The 12,415-nt window shown below is 46.5% G+C and overlaps 1 protein-coding gene across 1 annotated transcript in view; it reads left to right on the top strand.

Annotated features, from left to right (window-relative positions):
* LOC121445002 (inter-alpha-trypsin inhibitor heavy chain H6-like) overlaps nucleotides 1-11,892 on the top strand; it is a 31,385-nt gene extending 19,493 nt beyond the window's left edge. The window contains 9 exon segments of the mRNA XM_041646965.1: nucleotides 575-691; nucleotides 2,261-2,432; nucleotides 3,168-5,041; nucleotides 5,043-5,220; nucleotides 7,039-7,131; nucleotides 8,348-8,383; nucleotides 8,656-8,769; nucleotides 10,249-10,626; nucleotides 11,681-11,892. Coding sequence (XP_041502899.1) covers nucleotides 575-691; nucleotides 2,261-2,432; nucleotides 3,168-5,041; nucleotides 5,043-5,220; nucleotides 7,039-7,131; nucleotides 8,348-8,383; nucleotides 8,656-8,769; nucleotides 10,249-10,626; nucleotides 11,681-11,892 — 3,174 coding nt within the window.
* Nucleotides 11,893-12,415: the final 523 nt, after the last annotated feature.

Raw genomic sequence — 12,415 nt, 5'->3', positions numbered from 1 at the left:
AGGAGGCAGGCAGCCAATCACATCAGGACAGCCCAAGGCATCTGTACCTGGTGCTAACCAATCCCCTCTGTACAGACAGCTCTGCTGGCCTCTGCTTCCTCCTCCCTCCCTGCTCTGCCCAGCAACAGCAGAAAGGAGTGTTTAGGAGGAGAAGGAGGCCCTGCAAGCTCCCAACCCTTGGCAGCAATGAGCTGGGCCCCCGGCTCACTGTGTTGAGGGAGGTTAAAACAATACTTTCCGTTCCTGGAGCCCAGACAAACGTCCCCGGGGACTCTCAAGCCTGTGCAAGTCCGGCTGTCTCAGGGACAGGAACTCACATAGTACAGAGATGCTGACCCTCGTAGGCCTGGGCCCCAAGCTTGTCTTCTCCTCTCTGCTGCTCTGGACTAGGCCTGGGATGAAGGGCTCAAGAGCAGAGGCTCAGTTCTGGCGTGCAGACCAAGGTTGAGCCAACTGACAACCAGGGAGAGGGAGCTGGTCTGGGAAGGAGAGAGCAGGGTGTTATGCAGGAGGGCGAGGGGCCTGATCTGGCCTAGCTTTCACCCTTCTTCTTGGCTCCTTTCTTTTTGTCCAGATCTATGGTGGCTATTTCATTCACTACTTTGCCCCCAGAGGCCTCCCACCAGTGGAGAAGAATGTGGTATTTGTTATAGATGTCAGCGGCTCCATGTTTGGAACTAAGTTGCAGCAGGTAACAAGATTTCCCCTGCGGCCTCTGAAATCCATAACTGTCTCCCCTTTTGATAGCTTCCAATGACTGTTGGTTCTCCTTTTTTAAACACCTGGTGCTCTTTTTCTGAATCGGGGTTTCTTGTACTAGCCCAGGCTGCCCTCAATCTCATTAAGTAGCTGAGGATGACCTTGAAATTTCATCCTCTGGCCTCCACATTCTAAGTGCTGGAATTATAGGTGTGTACAACCATGCCCAGTTTATGTGCTGCTGTGATAGGATATAGGTTTTCATGCCTGCTAAGCAGCACAATATTGACTGAGCTGTATTTCCAGCCCTCTACCCCTTCAATTTTTTTTTGTGTCTCTGATCCATCAACTACTAATTGTTTGACTCTGAGCTACTAACTACTTATGTCTTTGTGAGCCTCAGTGCCATTACCTGGAAATAGGAATAATATTAGTGCCTTCTTCGCTATCCTTCTGTAAAACTTATATGAACTGATAAAGGTAAAATATTCAGGAATGTCTGGAACATAGGAAGTGTCCTATTAGTGGTGCTTAATAGTAGAATCTCCTATCAATGGAGCCTCCTATATGCCTAGCTCTTTGTTAAGTGTTGTCATGGGGGGAAAGACAGAGGAAGAAGCAGCATTATGTGGCCTGTTTGCAGAGTATTGGATATGAGACTGGACAGTGCAAATATTTCCATGTCAGAGTCTTGGTGAGCAGTCTAGAGTAGAGACTCTCTGGGTGAGAAGGATGAAAGCAGATCGCTCAAGAAAATGCTTCCCTGAGAAAGGGCAAGTGGACGTTCATTGAAGATATGGCTACATAAAGAGAAATGACGTGCTATCTAAAGGGCACCAGGGTAAAGTTATGCAGTTGAAATAGAATGTGGGCTCTCCAGGGTCTGATGAGAATGTAGGCATGGAGGAGACAGAGGGGCTGAAGATCACAAGCTGATCCGAGCAGAAGGAAAGCAAGCCAAAGCCCCGCAGCCAGATACATGGCTCCGTAATCATAAGGTCCTCCTACTTGAAAGGGTTAACTCATTTAGCCAAGGAGCATATGCTCAGAATCCATTGACTACAGAGACTGTAGAGGTCTAGGAAGAACAGACCTGGTGACTTTGAGAGGGAAGCTGTCCAGTAGACCTTTCTTCTGTTCATTTTGCTTTGCTTTTTGAAACAGTCTTTATAGCACAGGCGATGTTGGAAGTTGTAATCCCTCAACTTCAGCCTCCCGTCATGCACCACCATGCATGTCTCCGTTGGAACTTGCTAGATGATAATCTCAAACTCTGTACTGTCTAGAACAATAACCACTGGCCACATGTGGTCATTGAACATGTGAAATATGACTCTTATAAGTTAAGAACTGATTTTTTTTCTCTATTGGAGAGTGAACTTTGAAGCCTGCCATAAAGCCTTGCAAACATTTTGACCTAATATCCTCAACTCACAAAAGGAGAGGTCAAATAGGGTTAAAACCGTGAAGCACCCAGAGAGAGCTAAGTGTCACATGAACAGAGCCTTTCAAGTTCGTGGCGCTCAAGTTTTCTCTCATCTCCTTCATCCTTATCCCACAGACTAAAAAGGCCATGAACACAATCCTCAGTGACATGCAAGCCAGTGACTACTTCAACATCATTTCCTTTTCTGACAAAGTTAACATCTGGAAAGCCGAAGGCTCAATCCAGGCCACTGCCGAAAACATTCATAGTGCCAGGAACTACCTGAGTCGCATGGAAGCAGATGGCTGTAAATGTTTTACCCGCCTCCCCCAATGGACAGGCTGTGGTGATAGAAGAAATTTCTAAGCCCTTCTCTTCATTTCCCCCATGCTTCTCATTTCTCATGCTGCCAGAAACATCACTTTCACATTTTGCATAAAAACTGTACCTTTTCCTCCTTTTGGTTCCCCGCCTATCTCCCTCTCCTGATGGGAGGGACATGGTTGATTTCCCCTGTATCTTAGCCTCTTTCTCTTTGGACCTCAGTGTCCTCTTCCTTAAAACAAACAAGAAAATTGCTAAGACTTTTAAAATCAGCATTGTAGGCTTTATTTCCAAGCTTTTGTCCCAGTTATGACTTTTGTTCTCAAATAATTACTTCATTCTCTCAGATCTACCGCCTCTGTCATCTAAGCCATCTTTTTCCCTGTAGCAAGAAGGTGGTGGTGGTGTCTCTGGGTGGTTGTCATCTGACTAGAAAATGATATGATCCTGTCCCCCCACATACACACACACCCTGGGGAATAATCAAAGCATGGTCTGAGACAGGGAGTGATAAGCACAAGGACATATGGACTCCACTATCAGGTCACATGGGCCAGGGCGAGAGTGATGGAGTTTGGAGGGATAGGCAGCGGGAACAGTGTGAGAAAAATTCAGGTGGGGAGGATGAGCCTGGGAGCATGGTATGGTACCAGTGTGTCTGCAGTGGGGGGTAAGAAATGGCCTGAGAAAGTGATCTCACAGTCTGCTCCCCAATTAGGGACCGACATCAACGCAGCTCTGCTGGCAGCTGCTTCAGTGCTGAACCATAGCAACCAGGAGCCTGGAAAGGGCCGTGGTGTGGGGCAGATTCCTCTTATCATGTTCCTGACAGATGGGGAGCCCACAGCCGGCGTGACAACTCCCAGTGCGATCCTTTCCAACATCCGTCAGGCATTGGGCCACAGGGTATCTCTTTTCAGTTTGGCCTTTGGGGATGATGCGGATTTCTCACTACTGCGCCGGTTGTCCCTGGAGAACCGGGGAGAAGCAAGACGCATACACGAGGACGCCGACGCAGCTCTGCAGCTAGAGGGTCTCTATGAGAAGATTTCCAAGCCTCTACTGGCAGATGTGCGCCTGGACTATCTGGGTGGTTTGGTTGGGACCTCCCCTAGGGCCCATTTCCCTAACTATTTTTGTGGTTCAGAGCTGGTGGTGGCTGGCAAGGTGCAACAAGGTAAGCAGGAACTGGGCATCCACCTAGCAGCCCGTGGCCCCAGTGGTCAACTTCTTGTGGCCCGCCATAGTGAAGAAGCCACCAACAGCAGCCAGAAGGCCTTTGGTTGCCCGGGGAAACCTGCCCTCAATGTGGCCCACTTTATCCGCCGCCTGTGGGCCTATATCACTATTGGGGAGCTGCTGGAGGCACGCTTCCAAGCCCGGGACCCTACCACTCGCCGACTGCTGGCTGCCAAAGCCCTCAACTTATCCCTTGAATACAACTTTGTCTCACCTCTGACCTCACTGGTTGTGGTACACCTTGAGAAGACCAATGAGGGATCCAGGAGCCAGCCATCCACGACAGCTGAGGCAAGCAGAGTCACACCCTCACCCAGCAAAAGCCTTGGCCTGGAAGTAAGCACAGCTCAACCACCCTCGGTCCTCAAGGTCTCTCCCAAATCAAAGCCCATGAAGCCCAACTCAACTGTTACTGCCCCTAAAAGGAAGATGCCCAGTACCAAGGAGCTGGGGGCACTAAGCCAGTCCTCTAATGCCCTGCCAACATCAGTACAACCAAAGCCCCAAATTCCAACCCAAGATTCCAGTACCTTGGCACTGCCAACTTTGAAGATGAAACCTATTGCCCCTGTGCCTTCAAGTTCTAATGCCCCATTACCTCTGAAGCCCAGCACTCCATCACACCAGAATCCTGGTGTGACATCGCTTGTTAATTCTAGGTCACGTGTCCTAACTCTGAACCCTGTCAGCCCCACCCAGCCCAAAGTTGACACTATGAAGCATTTTAATCCGCTTACTCCTTCTGAATATCCGGCTTCATCAGATGCTCAGCCTACACCTGACTCCCCATCATACCCTCAACCTGGGGAACCCATAACACAGTCACCCCAAAGCCTGCCACAACCCAAGTCTGTCTCCACATTTCAGATAGCCAAACACCCATTACACCTCAGCTCCAAAGGTCTTGCTCCCAAGACTCCCCCAAATTTACCAGACCCTAGATCTGGGATCATCTTGCCCAAGTCTCCTAAAATCCCTTCATCTCTTAAACCTAATATCTCATCTCACCAAACCTCTACTAGCTTACTACTTTCCAAGTCCAGAACCCCAACTCCCCATAACACCCAAATTCCACTACCCGCCAGACCCAGGGCAGTAGTTCTTCAGAGCCTCGACACATCTTCAAGCACACTCTCAAGTTCCACAAGTCCCAGCAGTACTGTGGCCACGTCTCTTCCTGGGGAACCTCTCCCTTCTCCCTTTACCCCTACTCTGACCTCTCTGCTTCCTGCTGCAAGACTCTGGCATCAGCAAGACTCGCTGCTGGGACCCAAGAGCACCAGGCAAGTTCTGGGACCATCCCTGCCAGGGATTCTACTAATGGCCATAAACCACAGCTCTGGTCCTATGCTAGGAGGCATCTCCCCGAAACCTCCCGATCTTGCTGCCTTCCAGCACTCTCCCTGAGGCCATCAGTCTTCATCTTCTCCCAGAGAAGCTCCAGCTGCTGCCAGAGTCAGTCATAGAGTCCAAGTTCGTGGAGTCCTTGAACCCACCAGTCTTCTATACCTTCCTCACTCCTGACAAAGACGGTGAGTGCTGAGTGCTGCTGGCAAGGGGCCAAGGTGGAGCAGGGGAGGTGTGGATGGAGAGAGCAGAGCGTGGAGGAGGTAGGTTCCCAGTAATGCTCCAGAAACTTCCTTGGTTGCTTTGGAACTTTGGACTAGTTAACATTTCTAGACCTCAGTACATAGGCAGAGAATCGAGGCCTTGGCAGATAAGGCTCGAGAGGCTAAACAGAAGCAAACGGGCTAAACCAGAGTTGACATTTGTCTTGTTGAAAAAAGAGAATGGTTGCTGACTCCCAAGCAGGGGAGGAATGTGGTGGTAGAAATTGAAACGCCACTGGGTAAGGCAGGTCTGCTTGGTTGTTCTGGGCTCTGAGAACAGTTCCCTTAACAAAAAGGGATATACATTTTACAGAAAATAATGGCAGTTCCCATTACATTACCCAAAGACTTGAAACATTAATTTCTAGTTCTCCCTATGTGCAGGTACTTCTCTTCATATCATGTTTCTCATCTAGCATTACATTCTCCATGAGAAACTATTGATATATGCATTTTATACACAGAGAAATTGAAGCACAGAAAAGTAAAACAACATGTTTAATGTCACACAGATAGAGACTAGAACCCATACATTCTGGTCCCCCAAAATGTGTCTCACCACTCCATTATTTATGTTTTTTTTAATTTTTAGAAGAATTTCTTGAATTACATTATAGCAGAAGATTCAAAAGGGTTAGGGGTAGCAATCATTCACAGGAACACAAATTTGGGCAACATCTTTGACATTACCATGCCCTCTCTTCCCCAATATCCCACCTGCCTTTCCATCTTAGTGATGTTACCTCTAATCTATTTTCCAAATTTACGGACTTCTCACAATCCCAACCGCCACAATCAGGAATCAGACAAACTGCCATCCCATCTAAAACAGCTTTTTTGGCCTATTTACCAGGCTCCTCTTGCCCTCTTGCAGGCCACAACATTTTTCAAAGAACCAAATCAGTTCATGCTCCTTTCCTACATAATGCTTCTCAAGGATTTCCCACCAATCCTAGAATAGAGTTCAAAGTCTTTTGTATGGTCTGCAAGGCCTTGTAGTGCTGTGCTCTGTGTGCCCACAGCACACTGACTTCACCTTCTCCCATTCCCCCATTTCTCCTCAACTCTAGACCCCTAGCTTCTTCCCTACTCCCCGCACTGGCCCTCCACAATCACCACCCAGGGACGTCATTCTTTCTACTGCTTCTCCTTGATTCACCTGGCCCACCCTTTCCTATAGTTTCCATCCTTCCCATGTCACTAAAACTCCAGCTGGGGCCTTGGATCTCAGACCAGGTTTCTTACCCACCTTCCTCCACAAGCCACTTTAGGCCTTCCCTTCCTTGATCAGTCCAAGGAAGTAAAGCAAATTTTTTTTTTTGTATAGCATCCACCACCATTGATAACCTTGACTCTGACATTTCACCAGGTGAGAAACCACACATGTGTTTGTCACCATCATAGCCTGATGCCTACCTAAGCAGTGCCTGGAAGAATAAGTGAGTGAATGCACACAAATGAGAATATAGGTGTTAGGAGAAAGGAATTGGAGTGTCTCTGAGCTTGAGAGGGGCTGTGGCAAGTATAGACACGAGCGGGTTAGTTTGAGTAGCCGGTAAGGACTCTCCCAGTCAGAAGGAAGAAAGGGCCAGACATGGAGGTCACATCGAATCCTGGCACTTGGGAGACTGTAGCATTAGGATCAGTAGCTGGAGGCAGGCCTGGACTGCACAGTGAGACCCAGTCTTCTCTTCGACCCAGGCGTGGGAAGGATTCCTTTTATTTCTCTGTGTTTGGCAGGAAGTCCACACTGGAATGGCAATTCTGAGAGAATCCCGGGAGAAGCTGAACGTGATATGGACTCTAAGGAAAGTTCCATGGAGCTAGTAAAAGGTAAACCAGGGGCTCCTCTGGCAAAGGCTCCTCTAAGCCCCCATGTCTAGTCAGTGTCATTTGAAGCTCTCATTGACAGTATGAGAGCCCAGAGGAGGGGCAATATATTCCTTTCCATCACCATATAACAAATTACCATAAATTGAGCAGTTTAAAGCAACACATTGTAGAATTAGTTTTCTTCAATGGAGTCTTATTAAATTTATCAGCCACACATCAGGGCAGGTCCTATGCCCATGTTAGCCAACAGAATGAATTCAATGGTGTTTTTGTAGACTTTCGTCTCATATTCCGTTGTTTGGACAGTTTTTTTCTTATTGGCCTTTTGATTGTTTTTTAATTTTCATTTTGTATTTTTCTGTTTCTTTTTTGTTTTTGTTTGTTTTAAAAGAGAAAAAATATAAAATTGGATATGTAAGGAGGTGAGGTGGATCTGGGAGGAATTGGGGGGAGGGAAATGTGATCATAGCATATTACATGAAAAAATGTTTCCAATAAAAAATAAGACAACCCCCATTCCCTTCACCCATGTTCTCCTGCTGTAACAGAATGCTACAGCATGGGCAATTTCTAAAGAAGAGACATTCATTCATCTCACAATTCTGAATCCCGGGAGGTCCAAAGTTGAATGACTGCATCTCCTGAGAATATCCTTGATGGTAGCAACTCTACAGAATCTCAAAGCAGTGCAAGTCATCACTCAGCAAGACAGAGCAAGCCAGCCCAAAGAGGCTGCATTTAGAACAATCACTGGCTAATAATCAATTAGTCCATCAATTAGTCTGACCTTGAAGGATAACTAGAAATTGACTTTGATTAACAAAAGAAAAGGAAAACATTCCAAATGGCAAGAAAAACAGGAAGCTGCAAAATAATTGAAAAAGTTCATAACAACTGTCAGTTCAGGGTCAAGTGTGATAGTCATGTGTGATCCTAGAACTCTAGAGGCTAAGGGCAGGAGGATCAAGAGTTCAAGTCCAGCCTGGGCTATACAGTGAGACCCCAACTCAAAGAAAAACAATAAAAAAATAAGTCAATTTGACTAGTATAGAATAAAGCATAAAGAAAATATTGGGGCAATAAATTCCAGAAAAAGTTTAAATACTGAGCTCAGGAATTTGGCCTTTACCTAGGACTCAGAAGCCGGAGGGTCCCAGAGTTGTTAGGGATGTGTTAGATCAATTGCTTATCAATGTATGTCCTCTATTCTTTGCAGGCACATTGCCAGGCATCTTCACCTTCTCGTCCTTTGGTAATCCACTCACATCCCCCCACCACTTTGTACACTGGTACTGACACCGGGTTCTTTCTCCCTCTCTCTTTCCCTCTCTCTTTCCCTCTCTCCCTCTTCTTCTCCCTCTCTGCCCCTCCCTCTCCCTCCCTTCCTCTCCCTCTTCTTCTCCCCACTCCAATACCTCTGTCTTGGGAAATAGACATCCTTCCGTTCTCCTCTTCTCCTTGCCCTCTCCCTTCTCCCATTCCTTCAAGACTCAGAACTTCAGAGTTTCTTCTCCTGCCTTTCAGTGGATGGGGATCCCCACTTTGTGGTCCGCATTCCTCACTCAGGAGAGAAGATCTGCTTCACACTGGATGGGCGCCCAGGGGACCTACTGCAACTCATAGAGGACCCTAAGGCAGGTGAGAGCCCCAAGGCCTCCATTCTCAAACAACCACAACTGAGTGTTCTGATGTTAGTAACCCTAGATATTTAGCATTTTACTATATATATATAGTTTATTATATATATTATATATTATATATTTATATATATATTATAGTAGAGTATATAAAATAATGGCACATTTTATATACTGGGGTATTACTTCATAAAGAGAGTTTTATTGGCTTACAGTTCTAGAGGTCTAGAGTATGTACATACATACATATAATATTGGTCTAGATAATATGTTTATAACACATATATGTGTAAGTATTATGTTCTCTATATATTTATATGCCTTATATTTTATAATGTATAAAATAATTATATATAATACCTTGTAATATGCAAGCATACATATGAAAACAAATATATGACTCATAAACATCTGTAACTCCAGTTCTAGGAGATCTAACACCCTCTTCTGACATCCACAGGCACCAGGCATGTACATGGTACACATATATACATGCTGGCAAAGCATTCACACACATAAATAATACATAAATAAATCTAAGGCTAGGTGTAGTGGTGCACGCCTTAAATCCCAGTTAATTCTCAGGAGGTACAAGCAAAAGGATTCTCTGTGAGTTCAAGGCTAGCCTAGGCCACATAGTGAGTACCAGGACAGCCAGAGCTACATGGTGAGATGCTGTCTCAAAAATACATAAATCAAAAATTAATTAATTAATTAATTAAATAAATTTTAAAAGTACCCCCCCCCCAAAGAAAACAAGCACATTCGTAAAAATCACTAAGATAGTCAGAGATACATGTCAGGACATATGTTAAATTATTTTGATATTCCGCATACCCATAAATATGTAAATATGTACCACACAGTAACCCATACACATCAACACATTCTGACTTAGAAGCCCTGATGCTTCCAGATCGAGCCCAATTCCCAGTAATCAAATGCACAGAAGTAGTACATATTCTCTGCCACATCAGACACGAGACTAGTGTACAGAAACAGTCACCTGACACACAGTGATATGCATCCAGATGTGTGCATACTAACACTTTATACTTGTTGGCCTATCTTACAAACAGCCAAGACATAGAACACCAACACATTCAGAGGTACAAGTAAAGATACACATTGTAACATACCATCTTCTTCAAACATGTCAGTGTACTGATATTCCAGAGATCCTCATCGGAATATAACCAAACACACAGATTTTTTTTTCAAGCACACAGATTTATAGAGCAATAGGCGAGCATGCGAATAGCCACATAAGAGTGAGCATGTGTACATGCTCCTCTTACCCGCAGCTCAGGGTGGACCATGGTGGAAGCATTCCCACAGGAGAGATAGCATTCTAGCCACAAATCTGAATTCTGCCATGGGAACCCTGGAACCTGAGACCTCAGCCCTGCCTGTGCAGTGGGTCACCATGTGCATGCTAGGGTGACAGCCTGTGCTCTGTGCCTGCATTTCCCCTTTACAGGGTTGCATGAGAGTGGAAAGTTGCTTGGAGCACCGCCAAGACCAGGCCGCGAGGACCAGGCCCGTACATACTTCCAGATCATCACAATCACTTCAGATAAACCCCGGGCCTACACTATTACAGTAAACCGCAGTTCCATATCTGTGCATGGTGAGGGCACCTTGATCTTACCCTGGAACCAGCCTGCCCTGGTGAAGAAGCCCCAGCTGAAGCTCCATGTGGCTTCTGCAACCCATCTCACCATCCAACTTGGGCCCCACCTCAACTTCCTCATCCTTCGTCACCACTACAGACACCCTAGCATACTACAGCTACCCCATTTGGGGTTTTATGTGGCCAATGGCTCAGGCCTCAGCCCCTCAGCCCGTGGCCTGATGGGTAAGTGCTGCTGAGGTTGAGAGGAACCACAATGTACCAGTCCTAATAGAAACCTCTTTCTTTTCCTTTTTCTTTCTTCTTTCCTTCCTTTCTTTATTTCTTTTTATTTGTGTGTATATGGATGCTTTGCCTGCATGTGTGTGTGTGCTGAATAGCCCCAGAGGCTAATAGATTACCTCAGATTCCCTGGAACGAGAGTTAAAGCAGTTTGTGAGCCCATGTGGGTGCTGGCAACCAAACTCAGGACTTCTACAGGAGCAGTAAGTGCTCTTAACCTCTGGGTCTTTTCTTCGGCCAAGAAACCTTTTTTAGGATGACGGTCTAGCAAGTTCCCAACTGTGCAGAGAAATGAAAGCCAGGCTCTGCCTTTGGGTAGCCACTGATACAGGAAGAGGAAAGAGTCGGCCATAGAATAGGGATCACGAGGAGGGGTGAGTGTGAAGGGAACTGCCCAGGAACCTACAGTGACCCAAAGTAGGAAAATGTCCCCAGCCGCAGAGCTCAAGAAAAGGCTCTCAAAAGAGGGAGGGCATTGTATCTGGAAGGCTGAGAAATGTGAGGACAAGGGACAGAGACTGGCGGAGCTGGTGTTGGCATGATCCCGCTGAATGTCAGCATGAGGAGTCAGACTTTATCTCAAAGCCATGGCGGGGGAGCCGTGAAAGGTTCTAAACAGAGAAAGACACAGCAAGATCTTAGTATTATAAAGCACCATCTGCGTATTTAGCTTTCTGTGAAAGTGGACTGTAGACTATAAGAAGTCAGATGACCCCGGCAGCACCCGAGACCAGCCATGATAGGTCGAACAGATAGCTTCACCTCCCTAAGGCTCTTTGAACCTCTTTCTCCCCTGTATCTTCCTGTCTTCTCCAAGCCCAGCTGCTCTCTTTCTCTCTGCCGTCTTGACTCTCCACTTCCACACCACACCCCTGTCCCATCTGGCTTTCTTCAGTGTCTAGCCTCTCCCCTCCTGAGCCTCTACCCTGCCTCTTTCCTCCTGGATTCCCTGCTTTCAGACCTCCCCAGAGCTCCAATTGCATCTTCTCTTCCACAGGACAGTTTCAGCACCCAGGCATCTGGCTGGTAACAGGACCTACTGGGTCTTATTTACAGAAGCACCATGGCCCAGAAGTGCCAGTGGTACTAGGCAAGAAGCTGCTGAAAGAGTCATCAAGGCTTCGTCCGCGCTGGACTTCATGCTGGCTGGTGAAACGCTCTCATGTCGAACAGCTGCTGGGCCAGCCCTACCTTGCCTATGTTCTGTGATGACTCTTGTACCTAGAGCCAGGAGATATAAAACTGGGAGATCCAGTGGCTAGGGCATGGAGTCATCCAAGACACAGGCCTGGGTACATGGAGGTGCACATAAAGACTGTATATGCGTGTGCTAAGGGACGAATCCGCCAGGAAGCACAGAGGTAAAAGCTTTAGTAGTCTGACCTCGTAGTTCTTGTTTATACTCTCTGCTCCCTCCAAATTCACATTAGCCCTGGGAGTGACTTTCTTTTTTATTCATTATTGGAGAATTTCACATATGTATACAATGGACTTTGATCTCATCAACCCCCCACATCTCCATCTATTCCTCCCAGAATCCACCATCCCACCTCCACCTCACCCTCCCATTCATTTTCCTTTTCCTAGGCCCCAAACTATCTTTCTTACAAGCAAAGCCTCACTGGGTCACCAGTCCCTCTCATAGCATCCCCGTATTTCTACAGTGTACTCATAGCTCTTGGATTTACCTAATAAGCTATGATCGACCCCGCCATTGGACTTCTATATGTAT

The sequence above is a fragment of the Microtus oregoni genome, unplaced genomic scaffold, assembly GCF_018167655.1.
Source record: "Microtus oregoni isolate MIOR12 unplaced genomic scaffold, Mior012 000153F_000, whole genome shotgun sequence".
Classification (NCBI taxonomy): Eukaryota; Metazoa; Chordata; class Mammalia; order Rodentia; family Cricetidae; genus Microtus; species Microtus oregoni.
This window is presented reverse-complemented; position numbering and strand designations above follow the sequence as displayed.